The sequence below is a fragment of the Marmota monax genome, unplaced genomic scaffold (genome assembly GCF_021218885.2).
Source record: "Marmota monax isolate L192 unplaced genomic scaffold, Marmota_monax_Labrador192_F-V1.1 WCK01_AAM20220418_F8-fsc00125, whole genome shotgun sequence".
Classification (NCBI taxonomy): domain Eukaryota; kingdom Metazoa; phylum Chordata; class Mammalia; order Rodentia; family Sciuridae; genus Marmota; species Marmota monax.
The window spans coordinates 12,694,787-12,713,986 of record NW_026695235.1 but is presented as its reverse complement, the minus strand read 5'-3'; the positions used below and the strand labels follow the sequence as shown (position 1 = coordinate 12,713,986).

The 19,200-nt window shown below is 55.5% G+C and overlaps 1 protein-coding gene across 2 annotated transcripts in view; it reads left to right on the top strand.

The window, feature by feature from the left end:
- The window catches only part of Ube2g2 (ubiquitin conjugating enzyme E2 G2), a 32,384-nt gene extending 14,288 nt beyond the window's left edge, over window positions 1-18,096 (top strand). Inside the window, exons 4-6 of one of the 2 annotated variants that reach the window (XM_046439026.2) lie at window positions 7,122-7,240; window positions 9,037-9,132; window positions 10,220-18,096. In XM_046439026.2, the coding sequence (XP_046294982.1) occupies window positions 7,122-7,240; window positions 9,037-9,132; window positions 10,220-10,332 (328 nt within the window). In that variant the 3' untranslated portion in view covers window positions 10,333-18,096. Of the gene's footprint in view, window positions 1-7,121; window positions 7,241-8,991; window positions 9,133-10,219 lie in introns of both variants that reach the window. The other variant, XM_046439025.2, reaches the window with a different exon arrangement.
- Window positions 18,097-19,200: the final 1,104 nt, after the last annotated feature.

Genomic DNA, 19,200 nt, shown 5'->3' with positions numbered 1-19,200 from the left:
TGGGGTCAAGATGGGCCCAGGATTCTTTGCATGGCTTGAGGTCTCTTCAGCCACTGGGTCAGTGGCTGGTGCCACCCTGTTGCCACTAAGCCTAGCTGTTGGGGTGCAGCACCTCTGTAGAACAGAGAGCAGGATTGGCAAGGTGGAAGTCATGGGCTCTCATATCCCGTTGTATCCTGCTCTGTGTTCCAGAAGCAGCTAGCTTTGGGGACCTTCCTGCCATGGGTTATCGCCGCCTCTCCTAGGTGGCAACTTAATGCTGGGTTCACAAAATCTAACTACTCCAGTTACTCAAGAAGACAACAAAGAAAGCACGCAGACACAGAAATACCTTTCCAATATTCCAGAGACAGCTCTGCGACCCTAAGGGTCTGTGGAGAGAGAGCGAGCCACTGGAATTTTTTATTCTTATATAGGGAACGCACAAGGGGAGGTTCCATGGAAAATTCTGTCCCAAAAAGGGCAAAGGGGTAGGATTACCAAGGAACAGGTGAGTGTAGCTCAACCTTCACAGGTGACGCCTATACCTGGAGCCACGCCTTGCTGTCCACGCTGGGACAATGCCCAACTTATGTGACCTGGCACTCTCATGCCAGACTGAAGGCAATAATTAGTGCCCCGGCATCAGGACTTGAAGATCTGCATCCAGGGCAGCTCCCGACAGTGGCTCACAACTGTATCCTCTCTAGGCCAGCAGGCTCTTGAGAAGGACCTTCCCTTTCCTGAAAGGTGGAGGTCCCTGTTGACTCTACCTTTGTGTTCCTGACACTGCCTTTGGGGCCCAGGTTCTCTAGCTGCCTTGCACAGTGAGCTCATGTTCCTAGCCTGTTGTTTCTCTTGCCAGGGGCCTGGCCTGGTCTGGTACTCACAGTATGATTCCTGTGGCTGTCTTTTATATGAGCACTTCTTGTACTTGGACTGCAGAGCATCTGGTGTCAGTGTGAGAAGACCCAGGAGTCGGCTTCTTGCAGCCTTCATGGCAGACGTTACAAAGAGGAAGCATTTCTGTCCAGCATAACCTGTGGCACCTCTCCACAGTGGGATGCCCCTGAGCACTGTGCAGGGTCCTGCAGTGTGTTTGTGTATGTGTGTGTAGAGCAGACCGCAGATTTGTGGGTCTCCGCCAGTTGTTTGATTTTTTTATTTCTTGAGGGTCATTTGGCAATGTCTAGAGATGTTTTTGGCCATCACCACTAGGGTGGGGGAACGCTACTGCAGCATCTAATGGTGGATCAAGACAGCCCACAGGGCCAGGACAGCCCTGGAGCAGAGCCGTCTGGCAGTGCCGAGGCCGGAAGCCCTGGTGTCCTGGTATCTTCTCTAGCAGCCTCAGGGATGTCTTTCCTGTGCCATAAGTTCTACCTGAACTAAGTGTGTTCGCCCAGAGTTGGGTAGATTTCTAGAATCTTGCGGCCATCGCTAGGTTGGTTCTCTAGCCTTTCCAGAGAGACCCTCTTACCTGCTGGCAGCCCCAGGCAAGTACACGCCTGCCTTCTGACTGTGGTGCCTTTCTGGATACTTCTGTGAGTGGGGCCATACTATGTCTGATGTCCCGTGGGGCTTCACTCACAGTGTGACTGGCCACCAGGGTCATGGCGGTCAGTGGCTCCTGTCTCCACCTCTGTTTTGTCCACTCACTGGACACTGTATGTTGGATTATCCTCACTTCTTGACTGCTTTGAACAATGCTGCTTTGAACACTGCATACAAGCCTTTGTCCAGAGGTTTCATTTCTTCTGGCTCACTGTGTAGGTGTCCAGTTGTTGGGATGTGCAGTGGAGGTTGATTTCCAGAAGCCACCAGGGGTTCCAGGAGCAGCTCACCATGGCTCACGCTGTGGGCAGTGGACCTGGGCCTCTACTGTCCCCTTCCCAGCACTGCGTGGTCTCACCAGAGCTGGCGTGGCCATGTGGAGCGCTGCTTCCCTGTGGACTTGACATACCTTCCCTAGTGTTTGCGGAGGTCCATTGTCTTCTCATGGACTCGATAGCCACTCATATGTTGCCTTTGGACTTCAGAAGTTCTGCCCATTTTTTAATTATCTGGTTTTCTTATATTTATCTACTTATTTTTGGTTCTAGGGATTGAACCCAGATGCACTAAACCACTGAACTATGTCCCCAGCCCTTTTTATTTATTTTTTTTAAATTTGAGACAGGGTCTCACCAAGTTGCCTAGGGCCTCACTAAGTTTATGAGGCTGGCCTCAAACTTGTGATCCTCCTGCCTCATCCTCCCAAGCCACTAGGATCACAGGTGTGTGCCACCATGCCTGGTCTTTTTTTTTTTTTTTCATATTAAGTCATAAGAGTATGTATTTTGGGTACAAGTAAATTGTTTCTTTTGATGACATGCAATTTAGCAGTTTTTTTTTTAAATGGGTCATGCTTTTGGTGTCATTCATAACTAAGGTTACAGAGTTGTTTTTTGTTTGTTTGTTTGTTTTTTAAGAAGTTTAATGATTTGTAGCTCTTGATGTTTAGTTAGAGCCATTCATAGTTGGTTTTGTGTGTGTTAGGTAGGGGTCCTTTCTTTTGCACCTGGAGTCCGTTTTCTTAGCACCCTTTGTTAAAAAGATAGCCCTCTCCTGTTGAGCAAATCAGGCCCTCTTATCAAAAGTCCCTTGAATGCAAGGTTTATGTTTGGACTCTGAGTTCTGTTGCACTGATCTGTGCTCCCTCATTGTGCCAGTGCCACAGTGTCTTTATTACTAGTAAGTCTTAAAACTGGGAAATGCAAGTCCTCTAGCTGGGTTCTTGTTCGGGTTCATTTAGGCTGTTCATGGCGTTGTGCGTTTCCATACACGTTCTAGGATCAGCTTGTCAGTTTCTGCCAACACGCAGGTGATCATTTTGATAAGGGATTTCCTTGAATCTTTAGATCACTTTGAGGAATATTGCCACCTTAACATTGAGCTCTTCAGTACATGAAGGTGGAATGTCTTTCCATTTAAATTCTCGGCAATACCATGATACCTTTTTTACCTTTAAGAGAGCCTGTTTTGGTGCTAAGGGCAGTGAGCTACACATAAGGAAAGCCTGAAAGAAGAATGGGCAGGTCACCTCATTTCCTGTAGGAGGTGGGGGAGGGCAGGGAGGGGAGAGAGGGTTTGCTTTTGGGTCTATATACTTCTGTATTTGAATATTTTCCAAGACTTACATATTTTTCTAGATAGATAAGGTTTATGTTAGAAAGTGATTATGTTATAATTCACCATAAAGTAATTGATTGATGCACTTTTGAATGTAGTTTAAATATTTTTAAAGTTTTTCAGGAATTTCTATTCCTGAAAAAATAATCAGGGTGTAGCTGTGTTTCCTTTTGGACAGGTTTAGTCATGAAAACAAGGGTATGGGATGATACGATCTTCGTTACCACCACTGTTTTCCAAATGGAAAGCTCCCTCCTCGTCTCCCCAGAGTTCTTGGCTTGGTTCCTTTCTAAAGTCACCTGGGGTGACCAAATCCATGCAGGGCACTGCTCCAGCAGAGGTTCGGGAGGGCCCTTTCCCCAGGTCACAGCTTCCTATAGCCAGCAGTGGGAAGATCTGGAGCAGGCGCCTCCCAACTGGGCTCCACACCCACATGTAGTCAGCACCCCTTAGCCCTGGCTGGGTCAGCAGGCAGGCCCAGTGCGGCTTGTGTGTGGCCTCCTCGGTCTGTGGCACTGGCAAAGGGGATGCCTGGTGACAGCCTTTGTGAACCACAGAGCCAGGGCTGAAGGGAGGTGGGCCTTCTGCTGGGTGCCGGTCGGGGTGAGGGGTGGGGAGGGGTGGGGTGGGGTGGTGTGGTTCTGTTGCTCAGGGTTCCCACTTGCAGAGCATAGTCGTCCCTTACTGGTGTAGTTCAGGTTCCCAGTAGTGACAACTGGGTATCGTCTCTGATATCTTAGCACCATGTTGTATGTGTGACCGAGGTGTTCTGTCCTGTGCTGTGACACACTTTGTGAGAGTGAGAGACAGCAGCCTCCAACACCTGCCTAACCTCCCGTCACAGGCAGACTGAGGGGGAAGGTGCTCGCAGCAGATGCCCACCCAGGCATGCTGGCCCCCTGCACCATCCACCCCACCCCCACCCCCGTGTGCAAGAGGTGAAAGCCCAGCACATTTGTCATGGAGTTTGATGGAGTTTGACTCTCACAGGGCAGGTGAGCCACGCCTGTGGGCTGGCCTGGGGTGGGGTCTGGGGAGTTAGGCTCTGGCTTGCAGGAGTGGGAGCTGCAGTCGGTCAGCCTTGCCTTTTCTCAGGCTGGTTCACCTGAAAGGTGGCTTCCCGTCTGCCATGCAGTACTGTTACGACGCCGCACTCTGATGTGACTGAATTCCCTGTTGCAGGCCTTTGAGGTCACTTAGACTGTCTTTTCTTTTTTTTGGTTGTTCAAAACATTACAATGCTCTTGTTAGACCGTCTTTTTAATCAGGGAGATGAAAAGTCATTGGTAGACTCATTTGCTTTGGATGAATGTTTTGTTTCCTTTCTTCCTGTTCTCTTTTTCTCTTAAGGATCTTGAGCCGAGGCTGTCTTTTTTGTTTTGTTTTGTAGTTGTACTTGTAGGTGGACAGCATGCCTTTATTTTGTTTACTTTTATGTGGTGCTGAAGATCTAACCCAGTGCCTCACATGTGCGAGTCAAGGGCTCTGCCACTGGCTACAGCCCCAGCCCTGAGGCTGTCTTTAGTGACAGAAATAAGGTGTCCAGAGTACGGGAGTAAAACTTGTCCACAGGCTGTTGGTTCTGTCTCCTGACCTGGCCAGTCGTGCCCTCGGCACTCCCAGTCAGCAGGATGCCCGCACACTGCCCACCTGCATGCTTATCCAAGGCCGGGCATTCTAGGAACGAGAGAGGTCCCTGCGCAGACCAGCTGTGAGCTGTGGCTCTTCAAGTAGCTTTGAGAGTCAAGGTGTGGGCGCACTTCAGGAAATGTTTGGTCATGCTTCTGAGACTGGGAGTGACCCAATTTTTTTTTTTTTTTTTTTAAGAAAGCCCCATTATGAGAAACAAAGAACTGTTATCAAAGTGTTGGGTAAACCCCACGTGGCTCATTCCAAAGGCACTACCCAGTCATTTTTCTGTTCTAGATTCTGGTGCCAAAAGTAGGCGGCACAGGCAGGCTGGCCTTCTGACACGGTTACAATGTTACTATTAAAGATTGTGTCTTTGTCTCACCTTCTGACTTGCATTTTGAGCTGGGTCTGTCCCTGAGGCCAGTGCTGAAGTGACTTGGGACCTGGACTCAGTCCTGCAGTCCTTGGGTTCCCCGTTGCTCGGCAGTAGATGAAAGCAGCAGTCGCGCCCCCTTTCTTCCAGCCGTCGTGTGTGTGCTGCGAGCCCTGGTGCTGGATGAGGTTTGGGGGATGGCCGCATGCTCCTGAGCATGTCTGTCCCTACCTTGGGAGGGGGATGCCCTGCGGTGTCTCTTGAGGCCTGGCAGGAAGAGCAGCATGACCCTCGCTGGGGGTGGCTCCCAGCAGCTCCTGGCCGCTCTTGGCTGCTTCTGGCCTGTCAGGCCCGCTGGGAGTGGCTGTGCCCAGCCCTGTGACACACTGCTGCTGCGCCAGTAGCTAGACTCAGGCCTGCCCCTCTTGGTGTGGTGGCCATGCCCTGGCCTCGTGCCAGGGCTCCCGAAGGCTGTCGTGCAGTCACTCCTCCAAACAAAGGAGCTCTTTTTTTTTTTTTTTTCCTGAAAAAGTAGCAGGACAATTTTCAGAGGCAAGGTTTGTCTCTTAGCTTGAAAAAAAATGGCTCCACAAAGCAGTGCATTGTTCTCCTAAGGCCCTGAGTGTCACCATCAGATGAAATTACAGCTCTTTCTGTCTTTTTTCCTTAATTGTAGAAGTAATATTACCTCTAATGTCTCGAAGACCTGGAGCAAAATAATTCTGTTGGTTTTGAACAGGTTTGTACTGCTGAGAGTTCTGTTGGAGGAATGCTAATTTAGAGCTCCTCTCCCCTGTGCCGTGCCTGGATTCAGCTGGGAGAAGGCAGGTCTGGGGGTGACCTCTCCCTGGAATCCAAGTCTTGGACCCTGCTGGGTTTTTTTCTGCCGCGGACCTGCGACCAGGAAGCAGGCTGTGGGCGAGGGCCTCATCCTTAGTTGTCCACGTGCTGGGTGCTCCTGAGGCAATTCCTTGGATTTCCGTGTTGGTGACGGTGAGTTGGACCCAGCTGGTCCAAGACCTCCTGAAACTGCTCTTGGCGGGCTTGATCGGTGAGGGGAGTGTCTCCTGGGCAGCTGCAGGCTGGCTCCTGCCACTCGCTCTCCTGCTGCCTCCGGACCTCCACCAAGGTGAGAGGATTTCAGGATGTGAACAGACCTCTGAGATGGCTTGGTGTGTTTCTGCCATGACGTGTGAGGAGCACGGCCCCATGGGGGTGGAATGTGTTGGTGGGGGCCGGGGCTAAAGGTCAGGTGGTCTTGCTGTGCACCCGAGGCCTGGCCTGTCGCCCTGGGTACACACGGGATCACACACCTGCTCTGTTAGAAAAAAAACACTCCTTAGGCTTGTTTAAACTTTTAAAATAGAAATAGCTTTTAAGGGCTGGGGATGTGGCTCAAGCGGTAGCGCGCTCGCCTGGCATGCGTGCGGCCCGGGTTCGATCCTCAGCACCACATACCAACAAAGATGTTGTGTCCGCCGAAAACTAAAAAAAATAAATAAATATTAAAATTCTCTCTCTCCCTCTCCCTCCCTCCCTCCCTCTCTCACTCTCTCTTTAAAAAAAAAAAAAAAAGAAATAGCTTTTAAAACATGACTCTTCACCCTCGTGGGAGTGCCGTGGCTGCACTTGGTCCTTCAGTAACCTTGTGCCACCTGCTCAGGAGCGGGTCCCTAGGCCCTGCAGCGCTGGTGGTGCTTCTCTTCCGGGCCGTTGTGAGGCAGTGCTTGCCTGGCGGCTGCCTTCCTGATGTGAAGATGGCTGCACTCTGTCTAGGTGCTCACCCTCAGGTCCCGTCAGCTGAAGGGGACCCTGGGACACACTGGCCACCCACAGAAAGGAGCAGTTCCTCCTCCTCCTCTTTCTGGGCACTTGTGGGTGGAAACCCGTCCTTCCCTCACTTCTCAAGTGCGGTGGCCATTGCGGAGTATACTTTGAGGTTCTGTCTACGGTTCCTTTCTTCCAGGGGCCCCGAAGACACCTGTTTTGAGTTTGGTGTTTTTCCTGCCATCTTGAGTTTCCCACTTGACTACCCACTGAGTCCTCCCAAGATGAGGTTCACCTGCGAGATGTTCCATCCCAACAGTGAGTACTGCTGCAAGCAGTTTGGGTCCACGCCACTCTGAAAGAACTCCCCAGGAGGAGTCCCCAGCGTCACGTGCTGCTGCTCGCAATGCTGGGGACTGACCCTAGGGCCGTGGGCATGCTGGACACGTACTCTGCCGCTGAGCTACACTACTTCCCCAGTAATCATTCATTATTTTTAATGTTCAGATAATTAATAAACATCTTTTAAATTTTGACATACCATAAAATGGACATTTTTATTTTGCAAAAATAATTTTTGAGAACTTTTCTATAGGTCCATATATATATTAAGACTGGTCATTTAGTAAAAACTGTAAGAAATAATTCAACCTCAACATGGTGGTGCATGCCTATAATTTTAGCAGTTTAGGAGGCTGAGTCAGGAAAATTGCAAGTTCAAGGCCAGCCTCAGCAACTTAGTGAGACTCTGTCTCAAAAAATAAAAAGAATGATAAAAAAGGCTCAGTGGTAAAATGCCCCTAGGTTAAATCCCCAGTTGCCTCTCACTTCTCTCCCCCCAAAATAATAATGCTGCACATTTGTAGAGTTGCTGGGTGTCATGGTGAGTGTGACAGCCCTGATGTGGGGGAGTCACTGTTGAACACTGAGCCACAAAGGAAGGGCCTAGCACCGTGGAGGTGTGAGCTGACCACCTGTGGGCGTGAAGCAGGAGTTGCCAGCCACCCGGGTGGGTCTGATGTGGGGGCCCAGGGTCAAAGGTAGACCCGAGCAAGGGGAGGAAGGCAGGCTGAGTCAGGGCCTGCCTGTGGTGTGAAAGTGGAGGCTTATCCTAGGGCCTTTGGAGGGAGGGAGCTTGACCTATGTAGTGACACCCGGAGGGCTACTCTGGTATTGTAGAGCGGGCTACTCTGGTATTGTAGAGCGAGCCTGGGAGGAGCTTGGGCCTTGTCCCTGCAGGGGAGGGGGAGGGTAGCCAGCAGCTTGGCGTTGAAGCTGTAGAGACTTGGCAGATTCACAAGAGACTTGAGGACTGTGCCTGATAGAACTGAGTGAGAGAGCACTGGTGGGTGGGGGACACTTGAGTTTTGGTCTTTCTGGGGTGCAGTGTTGCCACGTGACATGAGGAGGTGACGTTGGGGTTGAAAACTTCTGATGTCTGTGGTCCTTCTACTGTGGCGAGAGAGGTTCTGTATCCAGATTCTCTGTTTGTGGACTACAAGTGGACATCCTGGGGCCCAGGACCAGTGTGCACCTTGTTTTTCAGACCCTTCTTGAACAAAAGTCAGTGATGTAGTTCCTTAATATTAGAAGGAGTTACTGCAGTGCTGTTCTTTTTCTGGGTACTTAAGTAATCCCAGTTCCTTTATCCTAGCCACATGAGTGTGTATTTTATGGTCACATCCAGGGATTTCCTGGTAAAATTAGGAATGTCCATGAAACCTGGCTCTCAAGAATATTGTGAGTAACCCTGATCATGTTCGATATGTTGGTGAAATACATAGCAGATTGCCTCTCGCTCACTCCTCTTGAAGATCATTCCTAAAGACATCCTAAGAAAGTAGGCTCCTGCTGTGGCTGGTTAGGCAGGCTGGCTGGCCCAGAGCTCCGTCAGCACACAACAGGGCCTTGGGAGGCCCAGCCCCTGGCTCTCAGGCCCTGTGCCCTCTAGCTATGCGCGTGGTGCTGTGTGTGTCCGCAGCCTTGCCCTCTGTACCCACGAGCCCGCCTCATTCAGCGCCCCCTCAGTCGCTGCTCCCTGCGCTCACCTGCCATCCTGCCCCTTGCAGTCTACCCAGATGGCAGAGTCTGTATCTCCATCCTTCATGCGCCAGGCGATGACCCCATGGGCTACGAGAGCAGTGCTGAGAGGTGGAGCCCTGTGCAGAGTGTGGAGAAGATCCTGTTGTCAGTGGTGAGCATGCTGGCAGGTAAGACACCGAGCCATGGGCCTGTGCGGCGCCGTCTTCCTGAGAGCCACTCACAAACACTGAGCAGTCTGCCCTACTCTGGGTAGTTGGCTTGTACCTGCGTTTTACACTTAGTGTAGCTCGTCTGCACTTTTCAAGCTGAGGGCATATTTTCCCTGTCGTGAGTCTTAAAGGCAGTCTGGTGTCTTAGAGTGTGTTGACCATGACTAGCCATCCTCTACACCTGGGGTGTCTTGTTCTCAGTGTGCATTTACTGGGGTTCTCGTGTATGTCACACTGCACTGGGTCTGCAGAGCTCAGTGTGTCAGAGACCCAGCTTCAAGGTCCCATATCCTAGGGCAACTTCTTCAACCCACAGTCACGGGCTAACGTGGCAAATCCTGATAAGCAGATGCACGCTGGGGCTTTTGGACCACTTCCCAAGATGAGGAAGGAAGGAGGGAAAGTGTTTGGGGCCAAGGAAGCAGCCGGGCTGAGGCTGGAGGTGGTGGGAGCCAAGGCTGGGGAGGGAGGGGCCCTGCAGAAGTGAGCAGGGTGGCTGGCAGCTCTGGGAATGGCAGTGGGTGTCATGTCCTTGAGTGGTGCCTTAAAAAGACATGCCTACAGCGGCTGGCAGATGATGTGCTGGATCAGGAGCAGAGCCGAGGGGGTTGCGGGTCTTTGCAGCCCTCAGTGGTCTCCGGAGGGTAGGTGGGCTCAAGAGGGCCTGGCTGTGCGGGCTTCGGGCTTGGTCTCAGTGGTGTGCACAGACTTGTTTCCAGTGTGAACATGGGTATTGTACCATCTCAGTCAGGAATAGAGAGGGGGGAGGATTCTGGCAAGAGGAGAATTTGGGGTGTGTGGGATAAGGGCCCCTGTCCCTCTAAAGGAACCACCCAGACACTGGTGGTGGGAGCTGCCGATCCCAGGGCCTGGTGTGGGAGTCATGTGCCTCCAGGCCAGGCAGGTTGCTCCTGACCAGTTCTCAGCCTCCTTCAGGTGCCAGGGCCCTTGCTGAAGCCACAGACCTTCTTTCAGGGGCCCGCGTTTTCAGGTGACATGGTGGCTTCTGCTCCTGTGTGCGGTGATGGTCTCTCTTTTCTTTCAGAGCCCAACGATGAAAGTGGAGCTAATGTGGATGCTTCCAAGATGTGGCGGGACGACCGGGAGCAGTTTTACAGGATTGCCAGGCAGATCGTGCAGAAGTCTCTGGGGCTCTGAGGCTGTGCTTCTGCGGACGGCAGGATGGCAGGACAGCACGGCGTAGTTCCAGTGCTGCCCTCAGGACACTCAGTGACAGTGCTGCCCATGCTGCCACCAAAACAGGCAAGCTTGCAGAACCACAGCGCTTCTTGTTTCTTAACCTTTCCACCCCAAACAGGCTGCTCTTCTGGAGTCATGACCTGCATAGTGTAAGGACAGCTTTGCGGTTTCCAAGTGCTCCTCCCCATGGGGGGTTCAGGAAGGGCACCAGGCTGTCGTACCTCCCAGCCACCCTCAGTCCACATTCCCTCCCGCACCTGCCCCGGCACTGAGGGCCCGGGCAGACCACCTGCCTTGTGCAAAGGCATGGGGCCTGTGGCAACCCTGGGGAAGGGGCTGGCACACTTTGTACCCCACCCCCAGTTCCACCTGCCCTGTGAGGCGTCCATGACGTCTCATCTGTGTTCTACAAGCAGAGGTTGTAACAGCCTAGGTAGAGCCTCTTCATTTGTTGTGCATTACAATCACACTTAGAAATATTTCTGGGGATGCTTTGCAAACAGTCAGTGAGAAATGGGGACACAGAACAGAAGATTATTGCTGGCCATGAAGACCAGTGGCTTTCCTGCTTGCAGTTTTAGGAGACTAGCATTCTGTCGCCATTGCTTGTGCACTGCCAGAGCAGGCAAGGGGAGGTCTTCAAAGTTTTACTGACATTTTCTCCTGAGTCCTGCAGGGGGTTTTCTTTTCTAGACTATAAGCTGGGTCACTCCAGGGCTCTGCACCATGGTGTGGTTGTGCCAGGACTATTCTTTGCCCTTGGGGTCAGATGGGACTCTATTATTAGTTGGCACAGAGTGCAGAGGTGTGCCTTTCCCCCGCAAAATGGACCTGGGCTGCAGCTCCAGCCCCAGGAGGAGGGAGCACTCCTTGGCAGTCTGTGACTTTGATGCTGCCTAGGTGTCTCTGACAGCAGAGAGCTGGGCAGCACAGTACCTGGAGGGGACACCACAAGCAATAACACACAGATCTGTTGTGTGGGGATGCCAAACAGGTTGCATTTCCCCAGGAGTCTGTTTTTTAAAATAGGAGATGGCCGGTGTGACATGCAACAGATCTCCCTTCACACTAGCCTCTTCACTTCCCTTCGCGAGTGTGCCCGTCTCTCACCAAAACTCACTTTTCATGGTGTTAACAATTCCTAGTGCAGGGCCTCCTTGTTGAGCTTCTGTGGAGGCCAGTTTTGTTCCTTCTCAGAAACGTTTAATGAGTAAACATTAAATGTCTGAAATTCTGTAGGAGGACTTGAGTTTGGAAGGGTGGGAGGCAGGGTGCTGCATAGTGTTTGCAGGCATGAGCGAGATGCAGCCTCCTGGAGTAGGAAGCGGTGGCCTTGTGGGAGGCTGCTGGCCTGCTTCAAGACCACGGGGACACAGTCACCTGTAGGTGTCCATGGGAGGTGGGGAGGAGTGGCAGTCTCTTTACAAAACATAGTATTTTTATTAATTTGTATTTATTGAGTGAAAAATGAAAAACAAAACGGTGTCCCTTTTTTTGTGGTGGGATTGAACTACCATGTTAAAAAATAAAGTTCTGTATTTCCCCTTCTTCCACAGTGTGGTTTTCTTTGTGGCATGCTGGCTGGACCCCTGGCAGCTGCGGTTCCCCAGGCAGTGCACAGCCCGACTGCAGGCATCGCCCACCGCAGGGGTGCTCTGCTGCCGACTTGGCTTAGCCCTGGGAAATTGCATTTGCTTTACGTCTTATGTCTGGTGTCCACTCCTCCATTCTCTGTGTTGTCCCTCTGGAGCCCCCAGAGTTCTTGCTTGGGGTCTGTGACAGGCTACAGGAGACGGAGCTGCATTTTGCATTTCCGAGTAGTGGGGGTAGGCAGCAGTTGTACGAGGGTCTGGTCACCAGCAGACTGCAGCAGGATGTGTGGATGGCCCAGCACTGCAGTGGAGTGTGTCTAAACCATGTTTAATGTGCTGCTCTGGTTTTCTGCAGTGGCCTGGTATGTCTTGGTCCTGTGTCCCCCTCGGTTGTGCCCGTCTGGTTCCTGGGAGAGTGCTGCTGGGTGGCAGTGGGAGTGCCAGGGTTGCAGCTTCTGGGTGTGGGGGCTTTGCACCTTTCTGGGGATTGGTAGCTCACACTCACCGTTTGAGCCCCGGTCTGGCCCTGGGCAGCGGCGGCTCCTGCTCCCCTGGCTGTGGCTCACAGCTGCCCCGCCGTGGGTGCATGGGGCCCCACAGCTGCCCAAGCCCATGTGCAGCCGGGGAAGCCCGGTAGACTGCTGGGAGGGGCCTGGCTGGCACGCCACAGGGTGGGGTTGGTTCAGGATGCCTGCCTGGAGGGAATGGAGAGACGAGCAGCCCGGGTGTGAGGTGTAGTTGGGGCTGGCCCTAGTGGCCTGGAGAGGGGGGGCATCCCTGGTCGGCCTTCCAGGACCCTCACGTGCGGGGTGGTGATCCTGTCAGAGGTGAGTGGTGTTGGACATGGGTCCTGCCTGTGCTGAGTGGAAGCTGAAGACGTGTGTGTGGATTGTGTCCCCCATAACAGGCAGGGCTGTACCAAGGGGACCAGCGTGCACCGTCCTGCAGAGGTAAGGTCCCTCTGCTGCTGAGCCACTCAGCTGCCTGCAGCCTGTGTCCCTCCTGCCAGGATCTCATGACCCCACCTCTGTCCCAGGACCCTGTGCCCACGGCCATGTGGTTCTATCATGCTGGCTAACCGGTGTCCAGGACAAGAGATGACCCTGTGGGGGTCCATGTTCCTTGCTGCCCCTCCTCTGGCGTCACAGGCCTCTTCCCTGAGCCACAGGAAGTCATACCCCCTCGGAAGGCCATATGCCTCCCTTCCCACACTTGCCAGCCTACATCCAGGGCCCTCTGGAGTCAGAAGTCCCCCAGGGCCAAGGGAATGTGGACATTTCCGCCCCACCTGCTTCTGTATGGACTTACTCACCCAGCTCTGCACCCCTTGTGCAGTCCAGACCAGATCCATCCTCGGAGACCAGCTCCTGCCACCAGCCACCTGCTGCCTGAGAACTCCACACCCTGTGCTCACCTCAGCTCCTGGGCCCTTCTACCACTGCTGGAGAAAGCTTGCCTCACCTGCCTGGCACTGGGAGCCTGCAGCCTGGGGGTTCCTCGGGAGGCCCCATCCTCACTCCTGTAGGTTGGAGATGATGTGCCCTGGGCCTGGCTGCTGCCTGATTGTGGGTGTAGGCAGCAGTAGTACGAGGGGTTCTGATCACCCGAGTCTGGTGTCTCCCCCTTGGGCCCTGCTGCCAGCACTTACTCAGCTCCGCAAACCTCTTGTCTGGGCCACAGAGTAGCCATACCAGCCCTGTGCTGAGGCGGGAGCAGGGCTGGTGCTTGGGGATGGGGACTGAGCAGCCTGCCAGCGGCAGCCCTGCGGCCTGGGCTCTCTCTGCCCGGGAGAGCATGCACACCTGCAGCAGCTTTGCTACTACTCCTGCGGGAGCTGGCTTTCCAGAGGCAGAAGCAGGGTGCACACAGAGTCGCGAGACACAGGCTGGGCTTCATGTGGCCTCCCGTGTGGCATCCTCTGTCCTGTGATGGCTGAAGGACAGGACTGAGCACAGAGCTGCTCTGTGCTGTGGGCACCCTTCACCAGCCCCAGAAGTGGATGTCTCCTGTGTGCAGTTATTCGATTCTACCAGGTGGTTCTCTTTAAAGCTCTTTTCCTTGAGCCTCCGATTTAGGATGGAGGTGAGGGCAAGCGTCGCACGTTCCCCTTGGCCAGGCCAGTGGAACAGGGTGCGCCCAGTGCTGAGCTTTGTCTCTGGACTGTATTGCCCTCTCCCTGGGCGATCCATGCAGGGTGGAGGCAGTGAATGGTAGGGTGGACTGTCCTGGGGGTTGGGTGCCTGGAAAGGTAGGCTGTAAACCACAGGGTGCCACCTGGGCAAGTGGAGCGGGCTGGTCAGCATCGGGGCATGGCACCTGCTGCTACACTTCTGAGAGTGCTGCTGCACCAGCCCCTGACCCGTGCCTGGCAAGCTAGTGTGCTACAAGTGCTGGCTGGCACAGGCCCTGCACTGAGTGGCCCCACTTGCTGCTGCCCAGCTGGCGTTGGTCTGGATGAGGCAGGGCTTCAACTAAGGGTTGCATCCAGATCTGGGGAGCCCCAGGCCTGCCTTTAGCCGAGCCTGGTGCCTGAGGAGCACGTGGCTTGTGACCTAGCCCAGTGAGTGCCCTGCGGCCCTATAAGCCGCACAGAACACTTCAGGTCTGTCCTGCAGGGCTACAGAGATGGGCGTGAGGTGGACCTGCTTGGGGTGTCAAGACAGAAGGAAGGACAGATGCACTTCCTGGTCCTGCTACAGCGGGCAGAGGCCTGATGTAGCCTGTTGCTGGTGCCCCTGGGCTGTTGGCTCTCTGGGCCTTTGGTGTCTAACCTGAGAAACGGGTCTGAAGGCAGAAACATCCAGTCCTGCATAGTGATCACCAGGTCAGAGAACCTGTGCCCTCTCTGCCCTGGTCAGCTGGGAGGGGACAGCTGGCTCTTTTCTCAGAGCCCTCCTGTTGGCCCCCCAGGGGGCAGTGGGCATGAGTGTTTGGGTAGGCGTCAGGGAGCGTTGTGACTGATGGACGGCACCAGCGTCCCTGAGGCTTGTCAGCAGCAGTCAGCAAGGAGTCCCTAGTGCTGCTCCATCCAAGCCTGTCCAAAGGGGAGCTGCCCTGTGTGGGGTGGCGGAGCCTCTGCCCTGGGGGGCACCTGGGGCCTCCCAGCAGGTTCAGTTCACCCGTGCCTGTGCCTGTGAAGCTCGCCGACAGCACTGACCCAGGATACTGCTTGCTGGGAGCTGGGGAGGGGCAGTTCCTTTGAAGGTACGTGTGCGTGTGCATGCGTGCTTGTGCGTGTGTGCCTTTAGCTCTCTGGCAGAGGACCTGACGTTGGAACCGATTCAGGTGGAGACAGGAGACGTGCAGAGTTGTCCTTTGCTGATGGGTCTCTGGAATCCTGGGTAATGCACCAGGTAGTTGGAACCACATGAAACAGCTGCAGCTCATGGGCAGAGCTGACTCGGGTGCTCACGGGTTTCCCTCCTGGACCGCTTCCCATCTGCTGGAGCAGCCAGGCAGGGGTGGAGGCTGCAGCACACCCCGTCGCCTGCTCTGGGCCCTCCCAACACGGTACTCTGGGCCGGGTGTCACCGAGCACGAGTGTGGGGTGACTTGGTCATGTCCCAGGGAAGCGTTTAGCCTGCTCATTGGTGCACCTGCTGTCTCCACCTCTGTCTCCCCTCCCACACTTGGGCTGCCTGTGGCTGGCTGACTGTCCTGATGGCTGGGGAGGTGGAGTATCCACTGTAATGGCAGCTGCAGCTCCTGGGCTTGGCCTACAGATGTGGACAGTAGAGACCTGGCCAGAGTAGAGCTGGCAGGTACCCTGGCAGGTGGACCCCAGTGTGGGACACATTGCTGAGTTAGACTGTGGCAAGAACCGACTCCTGCAGCCAGACACGTAGACTTAGCTGGCAGCATGCAGTGCGCTAGGGGCCTGGCTGGGACAGAAAGGCGGAGGAGGGGTGGGGGGCGCATCTGAGGAGCTGGGGCTGCTGCCAGCTCCTGCCTTGGCCCTCCTGGACCTACAGCTTGCAGCAGGAGGTTGGGGGTCTCCTTACCTCCCCAGGTGTGTGATCTGCCTCTGTAAGTGTGGCTGTCCCTTGATGGTCGCAGGGAATGGGCTCCAGGACTGTGAATCCCTTCAGATGGCTGACCACCGTGTCAGCACAGGTAGATGCTGTGCAGGGAGTCACTCTGTGTGGTCAGGTAACGGCAAGGGATCAAAGACAGGCGCAGGGTGTTCCTCAGCGCTTTGGGTCTGGGACACGTTGGCTCCCGGGACGCGGGACCCACCGAGAGGAGGGCTAGCTCTCACGCACCCCTTCCACCGGGGTGAGTCTGGAGGCCAGGTGCACACACATCCTCAGGGAGGTGCACCTGCCACAAGCCGCCTCCAAGAGGGAGGGCTGCCGAGCGCCACCACCCTCCTGGGGCTCCTGGGCCGGTGGTCCTCCTGGAGTGGGCTCCAGGGGCAGCGTCTGCAGGTTCTGCGGGTCCGCCTTCGCCAGGCTGGCGCCCCTCCCTCCTCACACTCGTGTGTGCACCAGCCTGCCACACCTGCGCCTGCTTCCCACCCCGACTGGAACCTCGCGTGGCTCTGGCTCCTCTTCCTGCGTGCTTGACTCGAGCGCCAGCTTGAAACGCCAGGCTCTTCTGCCTCAGCGGGAGTTGTCTTCCCAGGAGCCAAGGAGGAAGGCCCATAGGGTGAGTCTGCCCGCCCCGTGCTATTTCTGGGCCTGCGCTGGCGTCCTCTGGTCCAGGTGCCCAGTGCTGCTCACCCAGCAGCCCTCACCCACCCTGGCCCCTGTAGATGGAGCCTGCGACATGTAGACTTAGCTGGCGGCATGTCCAGGCTTGAGTGTCCAGCAATAGTTGCCTGGCACAGCAGCAGAGGCAGTGTGTGTCTCGGCTTTGTGGTGATCCCCTAGCTAGAGCCAGGGTGTCCCTTTTATAATTGGAAAAGCAAACCCAGGACGAGAACGCTGGCTCCAGCCATCACTGCCTTCGCAGGTACAGGGCTGACCTCATTGGGGGTCATTCGCTCAGCATGCTGGGATGGGGTTGAGGCCTCCTGTCGCTCCTGCTCAGAGTCACTGCAGTGACCAGAAGGGTCTCTAAAGAAGGATGTGAGCATAAACCCAGTTTTAAAGCTACCGTGGGCTGATTTCACAGCAGCCTTGCCCCACCTGTGGCCTGGCTCAGAGGACATTCCCACACAGCCTTGATGTTCTGTCTCTCTGCAGAGCAAGCAGGACAGAGCCCCGTGGTGGGTGCTTGGAGCTGGGACAAGTCCTGCTGGAGGAGGGGCTGGCCAGCAAGCTCTGGGTGGGAGGGCATCCTGTCTCATAGCTGCAGGCCCTGGAGGGCAGGGTGGGTGACAATGCTGGCTGCTGTGACGCACCAGGGTGAGGGACCCTGGGCAGCTGGGCTTCGAGCAGGGCTGTGGGGCAAGTGCAGAGCCCGCCTGCTGTGGTCAGCATGTTCCGACTGGCTGTGCCAGCTGTGCACAGTTGGGAGCCCTCACTCCCAAGGCCCGCTGGACCTCCTCATCTGTCTGCCAACATGATAACCTGGTGAGCAGGGTGGCAGGAGGAGGCCCCAGGCTGGGGGCACAGCAGGGAGGGCCGAGGCCTCAGTGGACGGGGCCTGGTGAATTCCTGGGCAGGAGTGGAGCAGGTTCTGGAGTGAGGGTGGGGTTCAGGGAGGCAGGGTCTTCTGAACCCAGCCTGGTGGGGCTGAGGCCGGCTCTGCAGCCCAGGGTCCAGATTTGCCTTCTGAGAGGTTCACCGTTAGCTGTTGGAGAAAGGGATTGCGGGCAGGAGATCCGGAGAAGGGGCTGAGCGGGGAGCAAGCTGCCTCGCGGGAAGGTTCTCAGGGCCACTCATCTGATGAGCGCCGCACGCATCCTGCACCTGGGGAGGGCAAGGGTGCCGGGCCGGTGGGCACACTGCAGTCTGTGGACCCAGAGTAGCGGCATCTGGAGGCCCCTTGTGACCAGGCCCCCGGCTGCTCACAGAAGCCTCCAGTGGGGCAGAGGCCTCCAGCCCCTGCCACCTCTGTGCCACACCCGCAGGCTGGCATCCGGTCTATCAGATAGTGTTGTGCTTACCCAGCAGCGCGCAATGGGGCCAGCTTCAAGTATTTTCATGTACCCTCGAGACAATGATTAAAAAGTAATTAACCTAAATTTAGCGTGATTGTCATAAATAAATTAGCCACATGAATCATCTGTGATCTGCCAGCCTACACATGCTTGGCTCCCAGGTGAGCGTCACCACGGGGGAGAGCGGGTCCTGCGGCCCCCACCGCGAGGCTGAGGACGATGCCCTTGCACAGGCCTGCCACAGTCACATCCAGGCCGAGAGGGGGGCACTGTGCTGGCTGCACACTGCCCGGGAGCAGAGCCGCCTGGACCTCAAGCATTGGCGCCCCTCCCGCCCCCGTGCTCAGGGGGTGGTGGGCGATCTCCACCATCAGGCTGCAGGACTGCCAGCCTCGGGAAGGGCCTGGTGGGCTTCCAGGCCACGGGGCTGGTGCTGCAGTCAGATTCTGCCGACCTGCAGAGGGCATTTTGGGGGCCTGGGAGAGGCAGGTCTCTTTGGGGCGAGCGGGGGTGGTCAGGTTCCCTTCCAGTACTGCACCAGCCTGACTCCTGGTCCGCAGAGTCTGCCGTGGCCTGTCCTTGCTGGTTCTCGGCTGGCTCTCTGCCGCCCGCCCACTGCGAGCCCTGCCAAGCCGTCTCCCCTGGTTCTCCTGGAGCCTCTTTCTGCTCCCTGTCCTGAACCTCTCAGTGCTGGCCCAGCTGGTACTGTCCCCTCCTGGGGTCCCTCTCACTGCCCAACCTTCCTGTCTGCTCCCCTACCTGCATCATGGCAGTGGCCTCTGGTGACAACAGATGACCAAACTGAGGAAACCTTGACCCCTACTGAAAGTACGTGTGGTCATTCTGGGAAAGTTGGATAAGATCAGCCAGAGCAGGGGCTGAGGCAGACCTATGAGGGTCAGCAGGGGCAGTTCCTGGTGCCTGGTGCCTGAGCCTGGTCTGTGCACAAGTGATGTCCGGTACAAGGCACGGCACTCCCTGCCATTGCCCCAGGCAGCTGAGGCTTTCCACAGTGATGGATGCCTGTGACCAGCTGCCGAGGGTCCCTCGCTCCAAGAGCTGCCAGGTCCCTGAGCCCAGACGGCAGGGCTCCTCAGCATGGGCGCTGGTCCTAAGGCACCACACAGATGTCTGGTATCTTCTCCCACTGCAGAGCCACTGGGCTGTCGGCTCCCCCGGGGAACACAG